This window comes from Mixophyes fleayi, chromosome 4 (assembly GCF_038048845.1).
Source record: "Mixophyes fleayi isolate aMixFle1 chromosome 4, aMixFle1.hap1, whole genome shotgun sequence".
NCBI lineage: Eukaryota > Metazoa > Chordata > Amphibia > Anura > Limnodynastidae > Mixophyes > Mixophyes fleayi.
In genome coordinates, this window is record NC_134405.1 from 186,441,980 (window position 1) to 186,460,888 (window position 18,909).

At 38.7% G+C, this 18,909-nt stretch overlaps 1 protein-coding gene across 1 annotated transcript in view; it reads right to left on the reverse strand.

Annotated features, from left to right (window-relative positions):
* MET (MET proto-oncogene, receptor tyrosine kinase) overlaps positions 1 to 18,909 on the reverse strand; it is a 120,241-nt gene that overhangs the window by 34,690 nt on the left and 66,642 nt on the right. The window contains exons 7-11 of the mRNA XM_075208984.1: positions 17,630 to 17,787; positions 15,912 to 16,014; positions 15,699 to 15,835; positions 13,668 to 13,829; positions 7,917 to 8,016 (exon numbers count right to left, since the gene is read on the reverse strand). Of these exons, the coding sequence (XP_075065085.1) occupies positions 7,917 to 8,016; positions 13,668 to 13,829; positions 15,699 to 15,835; positions 15,912 to 16,014; positions 17,630 to 17,787 (660 nt within the window). The remainder of the gene's footprint in view (positions 1 to 7,916; positions 8,017 to 13,667; positions 13,830 to 15,698; positions 15,836 to 15,911; positions 16,015 to 17,629; positions 17,788 to 18,909) is intronic.

Consider the following 18,909-nt stretch of genomic DNA (forward strand, 5'->3'; position numbering starts at 1 on the left):
ATTATGTATTATTTAATGTTAAAAACTGAATATCCCTTTTACTTTTTGTTTGCATTTTAACTGAATATTATCGGTCAATAAAAAAGAGCGCAGGACGGTTCTGGGGGTTAAATTCATCTGTATCACCGGGACTGTAAAAGCGTCAAGTGTTCATTGTGTCTTCTACTGCCAGTCATATAGGTGATACACATCGTTATGCATAAATGTGTGATTGCTAAGCTCCAATGGGCATAAGAGGAAGCAATAGAATGGTATAGATGAGGCATATGTGTGTGGGTGACGTTTAGGGAAATCTATGCTTTAATCCTGACAGTGCCACCCAAGCAGAGTACGTAAGTATCTCTCCTGTACGTAAGTATCTCTCCTGTGTTAGAGTACCACCCACATAGTATCTACATGCTACCTCCAGCTGTAGCTCCAGATATTGAAATTCAGTTCAAACAAGATACTAACAAAAAGCTGAACTATCTAAGAACATGTGTCCATAACAGTGTTTTTTTTTAATGCAGCTTATCGGAGCAGTAACAAACCTGTTATAATTAAAATGTCGCCAAGGCAGCCGAGCGTTACTTAGCTGCCGCAGCATGTGGGGTTGATATGGGGTTGACTTACAGGAGGGGACATGCATATGTGTGACCTAGCTATAAGGTTCACACATGCAGCATGGAACTAAAAGCCCAAACTTGCTAATCGCCTGGTGCCGTATGTGAGAAAATGTTCCCAGACATCTGGCACTGAAAGGGTTAAGGCTATGTCCCTATAGAAGTCTACTGCACCATCCTTTGAATTTTACTTTGCTTTTCTTCTTCTTTAACCGAGGTAAAATCTGTATAAACTTTATATGACTTGGGAGTACAAAACTATAACTTTATGTGACATAAAGGGGGATTTATACTAGTTGATGGCTTTGCAATATTTGTGTGTAATTTTCATAAATGGAGTTACAAATTTGTTAGCATAATATTGCTTGTATTATTAAAATCAATTTTATTTAACCTCATGCTAAGCAATATTATGAATAATGTAAATGGAATGTAATAAAAAAAACAAACCCTGCTCATATCCTGCCACTTTGCATGTCTTATATAAATAATCCTTATAAAGAAAAAAAGTTTGACTTATTGCTATAATTGGTGGCATAATAGGTGTGTCATGTAAATGAATTAACCCAATACTGCTCTCCCAATTCTCTTATCAGGGAACAGAGTGATGGGTACAGGGTGTGATATGACGACAGTGATTGGCAGAAGGTTAGTGCAATTTTTAACTGAGCAGGAAAAGGAGCAGCAACTTGGCAAAGTGTGAGAGTTTCCCATGTCATGTCTCATCTTGCCTCATGAGAAGCGCTGGTTTTCTTCCACAGTGGGTTATTTTTATACCTGCCATGTTTCCACCATGTGTCTGGTAAACAAGTAGGATTTTCCTGTCACTGTAAAAAAAAGGGTCAGTGTGTCTCCAGAGCATGGGATAATATTGATAACAAGTTAACCCGTGCATGATACTCATGCATTCTAGTCAAATCAAGCTACTTAAGGTCTTAAAAAGGTTCTTGTCATGCATTTGGACCTAGCCCAGGCCTCCTCAGGGGAAGAGCGTTAGTTCCCGACGCAAGCGGCCTTTTTAATGTGTGTTCATGAGGTAAAATTACCTCACGAAAATGAGTTTGACCCCTCAACTCATAAATTTAGCCTTTACTACCCCTCCCACGGGGGGAAGGGGGGATGATGGAAGTTAACTGACTTCACTATTCTAATTTTTTTGTCAAATAATGTCAGTATACCAAATTTCAGGTCAATTGGATGAGCCCTTTCTGAGAAAATAGTTTTTTACACACACACACACACACACACACACACACACACACACACAAACACACTAACGCACGCCTCTACACATGTGTGTTCATGAGGTAAAATTACCTCCCGAAAATGAGTTTGAGCCCTACCAAATTTCAGCCCTTTTTGAATTTTTTTCCCCACACACACTAAGAATTTAGTAAATCAGTGTATAACTCTGCCCAGCAGGTGGCGCTGCAACTTGGTTTTTTTTTCCACACACACACAGACAGACAGACGCCACTAAGCATTTATATATTAGATACTGCAAGTTAAGGAGTGTAATGTAATGATATAACGTATATTATAAAAGGTGATGCAAAATATGGTGGCAACTTATAAAAAAGACTTATTGTAATGATGATAGAAATAGAAAATAAATCCCATTTAAAAGTTCTGTTTCAGTTTAGTTGAGTCTGTGTTATTCTGCACAAACTACTGCTATTTTGTGGCTACTCTGTTTTTAAACACTTCAGATTTACTAAGTGTGGTGTTTTTAATACTTAGGGCAGAGGAAGTTGAGGTGTATATAAATTAATAAAAAAAAATGGGGTGATGCTGGGGTGTGATGTCATTGTTTACACTGTTATAAAGGTTTAGAGCTTGATTTACAGTTTGATGCACTCGTAAAAATTTGCTCTCAAAAACTGTATTCTTACATGTGTATTTTGAGTCGCACATATCTCTAGATATGTCCCACTCAGAATGCAGCCGTATTTCTATGTCAGGCATACACCAGGCAGATAAATGCGTATACATATGCCCAACTAGGGCGTAGAGAGGCCGCTTAACAATTTTGGTTATAAATGTGAACGTCACATTATCCTATTCATATACAATATAATGAACTGTCATGGATGTAAACAAGAGAGAACGGTATCTTAATAAAATGTAGTTTCCATAAAACGTTGTATTATCCATACAGAAGTTAAAAAACTATAAACACACCAACATCCACTTTATACATTCAATAGGAATCTTCTTTCCTGCCGTAGTCCAAATGGAAATGACAATAATAAATCCTAATAGATGGACACAGTGTCGGACTGGGGCATGAAGGGCCCACCGGGGGACTGCAACGCTAGGGGCCCACCAGAGGGGGTGTGGCCAGCCATCATAGAAGCGAGACCAGACACTAGAGGGGGAGTGGTCAGCTCACGAAGGATAGCTAGCACCATAGTGTTGTATATAAAGAATGTAGTGTGTATATAAAAAATACACAGTCTTGACCTGCCCCTTAGATTGGGCAGAACAGTCACCAAAAATCGGTATTGTCCCACTAGACCAGGCTTGGCTAACCTGTGGCACTCCAGGTGTTGTGAAACTACAAGCCCCAGCATGCTATGCCAATATATAGCAGCCTATTGCTGGAAGAGTATGCTGGGACTTGTAGTTTCACAACACCTGGAGTGCCACAGGTTAGCCAAGACTGCACTAGACAGACTGTCCTACCTGTTCTTGTCACTTCTACCACCTGTGGCTGCTGGTTTCTTTATTTGCGGCTTGTCTGGATCCAGGAATGTTGGCGGCCCTATTTGGAAAAAATAATGGGTACATTTAGAAAATTTCAACCAGCCCTGGCGTTAAATCAATAGGACCCACAATTAATACTTTTCCACCACCTACCACACAAACATTACTTTGCCACAAGCCCGCTGTGCCATCAGACACACACTAGTTCCCCTTAATCACCATGCAGTGCCTCCTTATGATCACACTGTGCCCACCATGCTGCTTTTGCTCCCCCCCATCTCCTGGCCCCCTTTCATCACCCTGTGCCATGCTGACCTGGCCCCCCTTCACACTCTGCCATGTTGCTTTTGCCCCTCTTCACACTGTGCATGCTGCTTTGGCACTCTGCCATGGTAGTTCACATGCTCTTATGCCTCATCTCTCATGGCCTTATTGCACCTCTCTCTCATGCCCTTATTGCACCTCATCTTACATGCCCTTATTGCACCTCTCTCTCATGCCCTTATTGACCCTCATCTTACATGCCCTTACTGCCCCTCATCTTACATGCCTTAATTGCCCCTCATCTTACATGCCCTTATTGCACCTCTCTCATGCCCTTATTGACCCTATTCTTACATGCCCTTATTGCCCCTCATCTTACATGCACTTATTGACCCTTATCTTACATGCCCTTATTGCCCCTCTCTCATGCCCTTACAGCCCCTCATCTCTCATGTCCCTCTCCCCCAAAATGACAGGCTGCTCGCTGCTGCAACGCTGCGCGCTTTACTAACCTTATCATCAATGGCTCCTGCATTCTTCGTGTAGTTCCTCTGGGCGGCAGGACGTCTCCAACATGGGCGGGTCTTCTTCCAAGATGAGTCATGTGACTCATCTACCAATGACTGTCTGCATGGCGCATGTGCAGAGAGCCACAGTCGCGTCTGTGCTCTATGCACTGAAAAGACAGTGCAGTGCTGTCAGTGTCACCTGACCTGCCTGTCAACCGAAGAACGGACCCGGGCGGGGGCGTGGCTAACCAGCGTCGGGGCCTACCGGAGGATCACCCGGTTTCCCGGCAGGCCAGTCCGACGCTGGATGGACACAATTTGACATAATATCACTAATGAATGAAGTACTATTAGCTGGAGGAAGTCAACATGCAAACAACTAATCAGAATTGGCTATATAGTGCTGCTGCTGTCATCACCATCAGGTGCAATCTTTATACCTGTCCTCTGGTACCTAAGAAGTGTGTCTGGAGATGCATCAAAGTCTCATTCCATCACATCTCCAGTGGGTGTGCTACACTTACATGAACATGACCTTACTGTACTCAACTTACGATTGCAATTCTAAAACACCCTAACTAGAGACGCATTTTGGAACACATGAGCAGTACGGAAATGCATATTTTTACACCCCACAAATGGGCTTACACCCTATTCTATATGAGGCCCTTAGGGGCAACACATGCTGGCACCCCGAGGAACGTTACAAGCATGTTGATTCATATACTATATAGTGTATACTGCCAATTTAGGTTTTACCATAGTACTGTTCACTAGTTTTATGAAAATATATCTGAAGCATTTTAATGCAGGAAAACATGATTTTTACATATAAATACATTTTAATTGATAATTATAATATATAATTCGACAGGTGGGTGAGAGTAAATCTGTAAAAATCTATAAAAAATCCCCAAATCCTCAGTTCTGTCTCCCTTGTACACAATGTACATCATCTCAGAGCCCAGGAACTGAAAGTAATGGTTTCCAGACACAGACTAAGGTTGTCATAGCAGGGTAATGCAGCATGTGGTTAACATATTAAGCTGATATAATTCTACATCCATTTAGTACAAAGCCCACTGCAGTCAGTGTAAATATAGTGATGGTAGGCAGAATGGGGAAAGGATAGGGGCCTATTTACATATGTGCCTAACTGTGGCAGAAGAAGAGGGCAGTGGCTTTTGTTTTTTGTTTTTATTATTATTTTCAATTTTCCCATCTTCCTACCTTATGTATGTGTTGACTTTCAGAGGTGGGCTGGTGAGGGTTGTACTTGCATATTAATTTATCATTAAATGTGCGCCATATCCATCAAGACTAGATTGTGTTCCTAGAAGCACTATAGATACCCGCTTTACCACAGTGCTGCTGAGCTCTGTTTTGCTTGATAGTCCTCTAATTCAAAGGAGCTTAATCAGCTGTCTACTCTTCTGATTGGTGGATAACCAAGATTGTAGATAAATGAGACTGCAGCAGCATTGCTTCTAGGAATGATGTCTAGTTTTGATGCATACGAAACATATCCAATATCAACTAATAATACAGATTGTTGTTCAGCACAGGTGGCACTGCTATCTAAACATGATTCAGACTGCAGTCTCAATAGTTCTGTTGGATGCAAATCATATCCAGACAAGGCACACAACCCATGGGCCGCATAAATATATAGGCTAGGAGGAAATGGAATTCATCCTTATACTAGGTATTTCAATTCATCCTCTACTCCGAAGACTCTCACCGTAGCAAAGGGTTGATTGGTTGGTTGAAAAAAGTTGATTGGTAGAGGTTGAAAGGGCACAGCCAGTCATCCACCAATATGCTTTGTGAGAACTGAATATCGCTGGGGAATAAAACGCAGGCAATGGTGCATTGCCAAATCCTGTGTCTCAACTGTGAGAGGAAGAATCGTCCATAATGTGAGAGTCCATAATGTGAGAGATAAAGCCATCCACTCTCTGAAATGAACCCTCTCAAGATAGGAGGTGGTGTTTACACCTCCGTGACCAGACTCATTTTCATTTGTCATTACTGTTTAAACTCTTAATCTACCCAAGCACATTTTATATATTTTCCTGGACGTATAAGAGTTTTGCTGAAGTATAAAAATGTATAATGTTTTAAGTTTTCATATGAGTCTTTATACATATTTAGAGCAATCCCAGATTCTTACCCGTGAATGTATTATGTATTTTTAGTATAATGATACCAAATATGCATACACAGGCAGAAACAGATATATGTTGTGGTTTTTTTTAAACTTACTGTTTTTGCTTTAGAAGGGGGGACCTATAAGATTCATCTGATACTCAGACAGGTCCCCTCTATTTTTATTACTAATATATCCAATTCAGACTAGATCTGTTTGTCACTAGAATAGCAGTTATTATCAGATCCATGTCTGCATGGATATAATCAGGGGCGCTGAGAGGGGGTGGAGCAGGTAAAAAGTACCGGGGCCTGGGCCTGCCAGGGGGCCCAGTTCTGCCTGTTAGTGGCAGCGATGGAAGGAGCCCCAAGAAGTTGTACTGGGGCCAAATATTCCTCTCCGCAGCCCTGGATATAATAGTAATACACTGTATGGGGAATTTGATTCAGTAATCCAATGCCAGAGACCAGTCCTGGCTGGAGGAGAAACACTGTCACATAGTGATGTTACTGGCATTTCCTATCACAAAACGGAAGCAGTCAGGTGCTTTTATATTGTACAGTGTTATGTTTTGTTTACTGTTTTTATACATTGCAGGGAAGAGAATAAAATGGTTTCTGTCCTTTGTGTTCACTCAACAGCTGTCACCGATAACCACCTTCTGAAAACGGTTGGCCACTGAGGAGCACTATACCCTGTCTTTCGGATGATAATAATTAAAACGTCACATTAGCACTGTCAAATATTACTTTTCTAAATGTCTTGTGTGAAGGGGTCAATACTTGTATTGCATTTTCATAATTACATTTTATACTTTTGGTAAGCTTGTAAACATTTTATAGACACAAATATTAATGGTCCAAGTTTAGTTTTTCCACAGTGGCCCTTGCATTTGAATAAACGTTTCTTCTTACAAGGAGCAATGTGATTGACCTAAGCTGATTCACAATGCAAGTAAAATCCCTTTGGCACTACAGGTATAGTGAATTTGTAAGCAATTGTACTATAATATGGGAACACTCATGGGAAAAACATTTGTGGGAGGCAAATCTGGTTTTGCGAAAAGGAATAGGCCTCAAATCTGTTACCCTGCCTAAGAACCTGATTGGTTTTAACACTGTTAAAATATATATATATTTTTTAAATTGTATTTGTGCTTTTTCCTAGCACTACAACCATGAGAGTGACAAACAAGATAGGCCTCATTTTCAACTCTTGTATATGAGGTTTTCTAAAAGAAATACCTTTAGCCAACAATTAAGAGTTTTTCTTTAGAATCCTATTGAAGTGAATGGGAAGGGGTCAATTTACCATCATCATCATCACTATTTATTTATATAGCGCCACTAATTCTGCAGCGCAACTCACATCAGTCCCTGCCCCATTGGAGCTTACAGTCTAAATTCCCTAACATACACACACACAGACTAGGATCAATTCGTGAGCAGACAATTAACCTACCAGTATGTTTTTGGAGTGTGGGAGGAAACTGGAGTACTCGAAGGAAACCCACGCAAATACGGTGAGAACATACAAACTCCTCATGTATAAGGCCACCTCTACTATTCCTTTTCAGAAGGTTTGATAAATCTATCCCTTAGTTTGTTTTAATATAAAACACCATTATTTCTGTGTAATTATTTTACAATATAGTATAGTAAATTAAGAAAACATGCAGTAACTCACCATATTGTACTTTATTTCTGGTTTGAATAGTTGGATTACCATTCGAGGTAATGCTACTGCATTCAAGTTTTTTCCGTGAACTGTAATTGTGCTTCCACCACTGTGGGTAAATAGATATATTAAATGTATATTTAAATAATTCTTTAGCAGCAAATATTACGTCACAAAATAGATTATGCCAATATGCAGAATGTAAAACGACTTTACTAGAATTCAATTATTATTATAAATTGAAAATGGGCCATTGTTAATTAGAATAACAATTTAATTAGCAAGAGGAGACAAAAACAAAAACATTTGGGGGGACAATGTCAGGGTGTTGGGCCTTGGTCACACACCCAGTGGCATGCCTAGCGGTTGTCTCCTCCGTAAATACCCTTATTGCAGTGCAGAGCACAAGTGAACAGAATACCTCCCAAATTTCCCACTGATCGGGGGAAAAGCTGCCAAGATCAGGATGGCAGGACATAGCCATAAAATCCAGACTTTCCCGTCTAAATCGGTTGTCAGGTATGGTATGATAAATTAAAGTCTGAGCTGTATTTGAAAGGGAAGAGGCATTGCACACTATAGAGGGAGATATCATTAAAGGAAATGTCCTTTGCAGACTTACATTTTTTTAACTTAAAGTAGGTTTAATAAAACCTGCTTTAATGAAGCCTGTTTTCTTGCTTAGATAAGCTAAAGGGCAAACTACCCAAATATATTCACTAAAGGTCACATTTTTAATACCACCCCTCCCTCTTCAGGTGACTACCACTTATTAATTGCAGAAAGAAGAGTAGTGTAATAAATCAATCACCTGGGCTTCTGGAGTAAATTCATCCCCTTTAATATGGTCAGTTTATGGGGGAATATGTCCTTCTGCTTCTCACTGCCTAACCCCAAATAAATTCCCTAAAGCCAGGTCACTCTGCTGTGTGTCTTCCTATACTGCTCAGAGAGGGAGCACATGCCCTTTCTCAGTATGTTTGATTGATATGTCAGAATGTTTTGCAATGTCAATCTGATTATTAGTGACAAAATCGCACTGATTGGTCCTGATTCTTTAAGAAGAGCAAAGCCAAAAAAAGTAGTAAACATTGCACCTTGTCAAACCATGTTGCATTGGAGGGGGAAGTATATTTAAAATGTGATGGCAGATTTATAGTTGGGGTAGGGCATGTCCTAGAAGTTTAATTTTCATTGCAAACATAAAGCTATCAAGTATTTGTGTGCTACATGAAAAAGCAGCCAGTATTTTCCTTATGTGCAAAATAATAAACTAATGTGCACCCCTTGCATGCCCTAACATGGTTTTGGGCAGGAGCAAATTTACTCCTTTTCTTGCTTTAATGAATTAGGTTCACTGTGTGTAATGTACACTCGGAGCACTCAGGCTTAGTGCTCATAGGGGACTGTGCTGCAGCCAGAGTAGCCTAATAAAGGAGGCTAAACTGGAGTGAAACCACAGTGTAGGGGGTGTTTCTGTGCAAGAAGAACCCCTCCTAAGTGGGCACCTGATACTTGCTAATGATACTAAGCTATTTATGATTATTAACACAGAGCAAGATAGTAACTTACTACAAAAAGATTTTAGAGAAAATTGCAAACTGAGATGGAACATTGCCGATGTAATGTAATGTAGATAAAATTAAGGTTATGCACATATGACATGGTAATAATTTTGCTACTTACTCATTAAATGGAATACAACTGGGAAGACTGAGATGGAAAAAAAGCGAGTAACAGCACACAAAACCAAGCAACTGCTGCAAAGGTGAATTAAATCCTGGGAGTAAATTTATCAAGCTGCGGGTTTGAAAAAGTGGAGATGTTGCCTTCAGCAACCAATCAGATTCTAGGGCCTGATTCATTAAGGATCTCAACTTGAGAAACTTCTTATTTCAGTCTCCTGGACAAAACCATGTTACAATGCAAGGGGTGCAAATTAGCATTCTGTTTTGCACATAAGTTAAATACTGACTGTTTTTTCATGTAGCACACAAATACTTGATAGCTTATTTGTACACTGAAATTTAAAGTTGATATTTGTATGCTACATGAAAAAACAGTCAGTATTTAACTTATGTGCAAAACGGAATACTAATTTGCACCCCTTGCATTGTAACATGGTTTTGTGTAGGAGACTTAAATTAGTAGTTTCTCAAGTTAAGATCCTTAATGAATCAGGCCCCTAGTTATCATTTATTTAGTACATTCTACAAAATGACAGCTAGAATCTGATTGGTTGTGATAGGGAACATCTCTACTTTTTCAAACTCGCTGCTTGCTAAATTACCTCCTGGAGTTCATGAAAAGAGGGATACATGCACATAGCCCACATAATTACCATTGTAAAACAAAAACACTTGTTAAACAACATTTTAAATATGGACTACAATTTTAAATATCACAAAGAAGGGCACAGGTTTCATCAAGAGCATAGGAAAAGGTTCTTTTCAGTAAAGGTTGGAAAGCTGTAAAACGTCTGACCAGATGAGGTGGTTTAATTCATAACCAGAATTGTAGCTATAATTAGGACATTATGGGATATGTTGCCATTTTGGAGGTCAGGAAATAATTGCCCAATGTGATACTAATTTTGTACTACTCCCACTAGAGGTTTTGTTTGCTTTCCTCTCAGTCAATGCAATTAGAGTTTCTGAAAGGATGAACTTGATGGACCTGTGTCTTTTTTCAACCTTACTGTGAAACTAACACGTTCATTTCACCATTATTTCTTTAGGTGTTTATATAGCAATGATGATCTGACTATATTACCACCTCTTAAATCCCTAGAATTAATAAAGAATACATTATTTTAATAAAACATTTTTCTTCTACAAAAAAAGAAACTCTAAAGAGCCCGTATTACCATCCATTGATAGAGCACAACACACTGATATGGGAAAAACGCATACACACTTATAGAAAATAAGCACAATGAATACTGAATTTATAGCATATCATATTTATAAGAACACCATTTACAGGACTGTACAAATAGAGCACAGTTGGTCTAGATGAATGGTGCTAATAAACGGCAATTGCACTGTGTCCCGATTGCGCCATTTTTGCTTAACCCCATCTCACTACCACTGAAATAGAATGGAGGAGTTGGGGTTTTTGTGGCGCAATCTGGCAACAATTTCTTGCTCAGGGAGCTGCCAGATGCACTTCATCCTCACACACACACACACACACACACACACACACACACACACACACACACATATACACCAGTGTAATTTTCATGTCAATTAATAATCAGTTAAAGATTTAGTGTAGTACGAAGTGTAATTATGTCAGTAAAATCAGTACTGCATAGTATGTTATTCCATGTGGGTAATTTTCTGTGTCTCCTAGCACATAGAATGGACGTTTTAAAATATATTTATGTTATCAAACTGTGTATTCATATACTAAGTTAAGCAAGTTTATTACTTAGATACAAAACTAGAGACAATAAAGATATTTTCATAAATACTGTATGACATGTGCCCTTAGCATAGATATTGATATGTCCATGTATCTAATCTTCAAATGTACCGGACATGCTACCCAAATAGCTGTACAGCATAGTCATTTCACTTCTAGCAAGATTTCACCACCTAAATGAATCACCTCTAGCAGAAAGAATCTGCTTATACCTACAGTCTCACGGATCTGGAATGGTCTGTCTAATAACTCCCCCAAGATTCCTGCCAATCTGCAAAATTGCAGTTTGTTCTTCCAAAGTTCAGTCATATCTAGAAATATTGATTATGTCTAAATGTAATGACAGCTACAATATATTCCGTAACTATGATATATTGCTGCTTTGTTTCCAACGTGCGAATTAAAATTAGGAAAATCTAATGGCAGTGAAATGATTCCGAAGCTGTGAAATATGAAAGGTGAAAGGACTTTGAAGATTCTATTCTGCAAATATTACCAGCCCACATAATGAAAACTGCTGTTTATTCTCCCATCATCAGCTATTTATATAGGGCCACTAATACCGCAGCGCTGTACAGAGAACACACTCACATCAGTCCCTACCCCATTGGAGCTTACAGTCTAAATTTCCTAACATACACACACACAGAGAGAGCCTAGGGTGAATTTGATAGCAGCCAATTAACCTACCAGTAAGTTTTTGGAGTGTGGGAGGAAACCGGAGCACCCGAAGGAAACCCACGCAAACACGGGTTACAAACATACAAACTCCACAAAGATAAGGCCATGGTTGGGAATCGAACTCATGACCCCAGTGCTGTGAGGCAGAAGTGCTAACCACTAAGCCACCGTTCTCCCATTATTATGAATAAATATGCTGGGCTCATTTACGAACTGACAGTGCAGTGCAATAGCTACTTGTGACATAAAGTCAATGAGCATGGCATTGCTATGACAAGGTGGCATCTTTTCCTATTACACATTACCTTCATGGATTGGATACTACAATGGGGTACAAGAGAATATACAGTGCATATTTGAAGGTTCTCCAATGTTTGTATTATCCACTATTTCTTGCTCTATAAAGGTGCATGATATAAATCAAGCACATAATTCTGCACATTGTATTTTAAAGGTAAAATGAAAGCGTATGCACTGTACTAAAAGACAGCAAAGATGCCCACTTACATTTCTAAAGGCATTATATGTGTAAAGAAGGTCCAATTAGTAGTACATTGGATAAAGGAGAGGATTCAAATGAATTGGCTGTGTTGTACAAATGTTATAGAAAGCTGACTTCATTTTTCCAAAAAACTTATATTTCAGTTGTAGTAAGAAATGTATAATGAATGTACAAAGAATCATCATCATCATCTGCAACATTTCTTTATACAGCGCCAGCAAATTCCCTAGTGCTTTTATAGTTCATCGCATGTGGACTATTAGGTTCCTCTTTGGGGCATGAACCCATTTATGCCCTGTACATTTGTGGATACAAACAAGCCCTGCTCTACTGTTTTTTTTGTTTGCTTTGTAAGGTGCTTCCACTGTTTACGTAAATAGTGATATTCTGTGTCAGATGGCACGCAAATGTTTTTGTTTTATAGCCATTTAACAAATAACAGAAAAGTATCTGAATCACAGTGAAATGACTTTACTTTAAATCAAGTATTATAAAGAATTCACAAACATTCATCTAGGACTGTGGAAGGTTTGTCACATTACTAAAGAATCTTATTCGTGCACAGTATGGGGCTGAAAACACTCATAGCCTAATGAGGAACTCCATTAAGACAGCCTATGCTGTATATTCCCGCTGGTTGAATAATGAATTGCTGCATGTTTTAATCACAGAGTTGTGTTTCGGGATAGTGGGATTGTTTTTTTTCCTTTAATATATTGGCATGCTACTAAAAAATAAATAACAATAGGTAGAATGCTGATTGCCTGGATATTTAGCTATGTTATAGCTGCCTGCAAAGCAAGTTCATTACGTAATTTAGTGGAAAATAAAAACAATACAATGTTTCAATAAACTGAGCATAATGTAATATAAGTATATCATTAAAAAAAAAACATAGTTACAATCGTATTTAGTGTTTCAATCTAATGCCCCTTATTAGTATGTGGACAGCTGGATAAGCATCCTCAGCAACAATGACGTCTGTAGATTAAATCTAATGTACCTTAGTTGACTGTCTTAAGTTGAAGATATGTCACCACTACTTGGCATTAAATATGTCTATTTTGATCTGTATAATAAATTGCAACGGTCAGTTACATTTCATTTTCATGCCATATTAATTGCTGCCATGAAACATGGTTATTTACCTAAGGAAAGACTTTGCTGGGTAAATTTTAGAAATGACAGGATCATCTTTATATGTAAACTTTGGACTTGCTTCACGACGGGCATTGTCAATTTTCAGTGTAACTTGGTATGTGTCAATTCTGTTTCCTGGTGTATAACACTCGATTGCCGTACTGGACACACTGGAAGAGAAACCAGGGGAAAATAGTACAATAATCATAGTAAGTATAGAGGTGTTGACAAATCAGATGTGAACAACAAATGCATAGTTTGGTAAGGAAAACAATAAATGCACTGTGTTATATCATGGTTGCCAGAACTAAAGACCTGAGGACTGGTAAGATTGTAGTACTGTCATCAATGAAATGTAAAATCTTTTGATACCATGGCCATTGAATAGTCCAGTATTGTTTCTTTCAACCCCTGTTATAATGGTGAGTTACGTTTTAACCAACATATCTACCTAATATTGTTTTAGCAAACAAGGACATTATACATGGTGGCATATACATTTTTATTTCAATGCATTTGTGTAAATTATTTTAAAGGTACACCTGTTGACTGTATGGATATATATGTATATATATATATATATATATATATATATATATATATATATATATATATAGTCTTCTGCTGCATAGCCAAAACATTCTGATTATGTTTTATTCATATGCCATCATTAGATTACACAGCGCTTTACAGACTGTTTAATAATCACTGCCCCATTGAAGCATATAGGTGACACACTTACCAGCATGTTTTTGAACTGTGAGATTAAACCAGAATACCTAGAGGAAACCCATGCAGACATGGGGAGAACATACAAACTCCACAAAGATAGAGCCCTACTAGTTGGCATCAAACCCTCTGCACCAGCGCTGTATGGCAGCAAGGCTATAATGCTAACTACTATAAGGGTGAAAGGAGCAAATGAGCTTAGATGGGGGATACTCTAAATGACCACCACAACTAGCCAGCATGAGTGCAATATTGCCTTTTTTTACTGGCACATAACAACTGAACTGTCTGAAGGTAGCCGTATATATATATATATATATATATATATATATATATATATACTCTGATTCTGCAGGGATCTAGGGATCTCTGGAGTGGATACAGACTGGATAGCATCTTACAGAGAGGTCTGAAGCCAGCAGAGCCTGAGAACCACAGGGACAACTTGGAAAGGCAGTGAAGAGGTACATGTCTGGAGAATGAAGGACTGAAGGAAACCTGTCCCGGATACAGATTATCCATACAGATAAGCTTTAAAGATTGTATATCTGGTACGCAGGGCCGGATTTACCATTAGGCAACCTAGGCAATTGCCTAGGGCCCACCAGTATATATACACAGTATTGAATCACTGTGTTGCTTAAATACTACACTATTGTGTGCCTTGTCTTTATGTTTCTATTATATATATATATATATATATATATATATATATATATATATATATGTGCGTACCAAAATAGTGAAGGTGTATAGGTACACTCAAACACAAATTGTCACCAGAGAGAATAGTTAATTGAACCAGGAAGAGTATATACACCCAAAAGAGTGTGTATTCAAAAATTGACAAGTAGTGCACATCATCCCCCACCCGTGTAGCTTCCTACCAGATGTATAATCTTGTAAAGCTTATCAATATAAATTCAGTTGAGTTGTATCAAACAGGTTTCCTCTAAATCCAAGTGAGATCAGAGAAAATATATCTCAGAAGTGGTAAACAGTGCACACCATCCCCACTTATGTATAACTGCGTACCAGCAGAGCCGGATTTAGACCTCATGGGGCCCTAGGCAACATACTGGTTCGGGGCCCCCTCCCTGAAAAAATCCATAGCACTATAGTTTTTTAGCATAACATATACCCCTATTCAGGGGCTGGCTGGCAGACTATATATATAAATAAATTATACATTTCTGCATGAATACATTTTGTATTTTCAATGCTACTAGGCTGTCTATAAATTTTATAAGATGCAATTGCTAACAAATATGCCAGCACCAATAACTTTTCTATTGATGTATGTCACTTACCTTTTAATAGTGCAAATCTCTTTCCCAATATACACTTTTCTATCTTTCCCACTGTTGAGATAATGTCCTTTCAAGGTAAGCACAGTTTTTCCTGACTGTGGTCCCTCACTTGGCATTATACCTGTTATCACTGGGTTCTTATAAAACAAACAAACAATCAATAATCCAATATGTGAATATAAAGTCATTAACACACTAAGGAACTGTACTTACCACGTATGAGAAATTGTTGAAGCTGACAGACTGTTTTCCATTTGACACAGTGCTGCTTATGTTAAATTTAGTGCTGACTTCTTGGCTGATTTTACATACCAACCTTAAAAATAAGACATTGTTCTGTATTGAATGCACCTTTGTTTTCTACATACTTTATATTGTTACATGTGGTTTGCTTACAAAATAAAACTTTGTTTGACAGAGTTTATTTGGGAATGGAATACACTTTGTATTAATGGTGGCTCTTTTTGCTATTTGTATTATTGTCTCACTTTGTCTCATTGTCTTACTGTGTTAATCATATACATAGGAAGGGTTACAGCCCCATCAACATATTTTTGCCTCCCAGTTCATATGCTGTATGTATGACAGAAGAAATAAAGAGCGGCTGTAACACAGCTGGTCACATTGTTAGGCTGAATGCTGAATGATGTCCTGACAGCGATCAATAGCACTATTTACCATTTAGATTTCTGAGGGCTGTCTTTACATGTGGCCCCCACCATGTCCTCTAGAGAGCGGAAGAGTGATGCATCCTGGGAACACAACAGTGAATACTCAAAGGTGGGACATAGCCACCTGCATTCTTGGGTATGGAATGTGTTTGCCAACTAAAATCTGGGGCAGTACTGTTTTAGCTACTAGAGGTCTGGGGTATGTATTATGGCAGCCATAAAATATGTGGGGTATGTACTGTATTAGCCCCTCGAGATCAGGTGTCTGTAATGTGGGAGCCACCAGAGAACCAGGGCATATATTTTGGAAGCCAGAAGAGACATTGGATCTGTAATTTGGCAACCACCAGAGATCTAGGATCTGTAATGTGGTAGCCATAAGAGATCTAGGGTCTGTAATATTGTAGACACCAGAGATATGGGGTCTGCGTTGTTTATTAGTGTACATAATGCTTTCTGTATTATATTTTCTGCATTGAATACTTTTAACTAGAATGCTCTCTGTATCGTATACGTCTTTTGGATATTTGCCACTGAAATGCCCTCTGCACTGAAGACTTGCCAACTCTTCCCAAATGTCAGGGACACTCACAAAATCCGGGTCGGTCTCCCGGACTCCCGGGAGAGCAGGCAAGTCTCCCGCATCCGGCAAATACCTGGCCAAAATAATGCGATTTGTGGTGAATTGCGTCATTTTGTCCCCGCCCACAACATCAACATCATTTTTGACGCGCGTGCAGGAGAGGGAGGGGTGGGGTGGGGGGGTGGTTGGTGGGGCCAAAATGTCACGACTAACCACGTCCTGTCCCCTTCTACGCCTCCTGTCCGGGATTTCCTGGACTTCAGTGCCTAAAAGTAGGCAAGTATGCTGTATTGTGGGCACTAAAATGCTCTATGTATTATATACCATTCACTAGAATGCCCTCTGTGTTGTATAGCGGTCTCTAGAATGGTCTCAGTATTGCATATTGGTCATGAGAATCTTTGGCTCAAAATGACTGTATCTCATAGACAGGGAGGTCATATGATTGCCTAAGTCTCACCAAGATAGGGGGGCCTAGCATTAAATTTCATATTGATGAAGTAGACTATAAAAGGTGGTGCCAATTTAATTAAAACCACATCCACATCTGAATAAGCCATGTCTATATTTGCATAAATCATGCTACAATTCACAAGCCCACCAATCATTAAGTACTTGGCCTATGATGTAATTATTATTTTAGAGTTTGACTTGAACATTGAGAAAATAAATCTTACTTGTTTTGGTTGCTGTTTCTTCCATCTATTTTGCAATTATTTTTTCCAATAAAAACTGAACTTTCTCTAAAGCCAACATTATCTTGGTTTAGAACAAAATCCCATCCACATATTGTTAACACAGTGCCACCATCGAAAGGAGCAGATGCTGGTAAGATCTGAAATATTAAAACAGTATTTGCTTATGGGAAAAGCTAAAGTAGCAGCATGTCACATGATTACAGTATTGGCATTTATATATGTGAACACTGAATAAAAGTGAAGTTGGAAGAGCCATTTCATGGTCAGGTTAAAAATTGAAACAGCAACTGAACACCCAGGTATCCATGAGTGTTAATGACACTGTGCTATATACTGTAATCGTACAAATCTCTATCTTAAAGAACCCAAAAAACTTTCAACCATGCTAAGGTCATGTGAAAAATCTAACATTATTAATATAGTATAATTCATACTTGCCCACTCTCCTCTTAATGTACGGGAAACTCCCCAATTCCGAGTAGGTCTCCCGGACTAATGGAAGAGGCCATTCTCCCACATCCTGCCCACTGCCCACTGCCCACTTGGGCAGGATGGGAGCCTCAATGATGCTATTTGTCATGAATTGTGTCATTTTGGCCCCGCCCCCTGTAGCAGAATGACACTTTTAAAGCATTTTGACACACGAGACAGGTCAAAAATGACCCTCTTCCGCCATCCTACTCCCAGTGGCGGATCCAGGGGGGGGGGGGGGGGGCGATAGGGCTGCACTATTTATTAAAGATGAGTATTTAAATATAAGGACTCTACCATGTGTGATATGCTTAGTTGCTTAGCAGCAAAGGAATGATCCGTTCCATATTATTAAACTTTTGTATATTTAACATTCTATGACTAATGGGTTTTCATTTACTAAAATAAAATCTAAGCCAATGTAAATGTAGAGGTCCCAGTTTGTCTACCCTGGGCCCCAGTCTCATATTATATATTTAATGTCCTTCCATTAAATGAGAAATGTATGTTAAAAATATTGTTATTCTAATTTACAGGCAGCTACATTGTTTGTCATGAAGACACTGCATTGAATAAATATAGTTTATCAATTAGCTCTTTTCAAAATATTATGTCCATCTGGAGTGAATACTCTTATTTAAGGTAAAACTATACAATCAACTCATTTTTGTAACCTGAAAAGACTTTAGGGAAGAATGAATTACACGGAAGGAAGTTCGAAACATGTTCAGCTCAATGAAGTATATATAGGACAAAGAGAACCCATACTCTGATTTCTGAGCGCACAG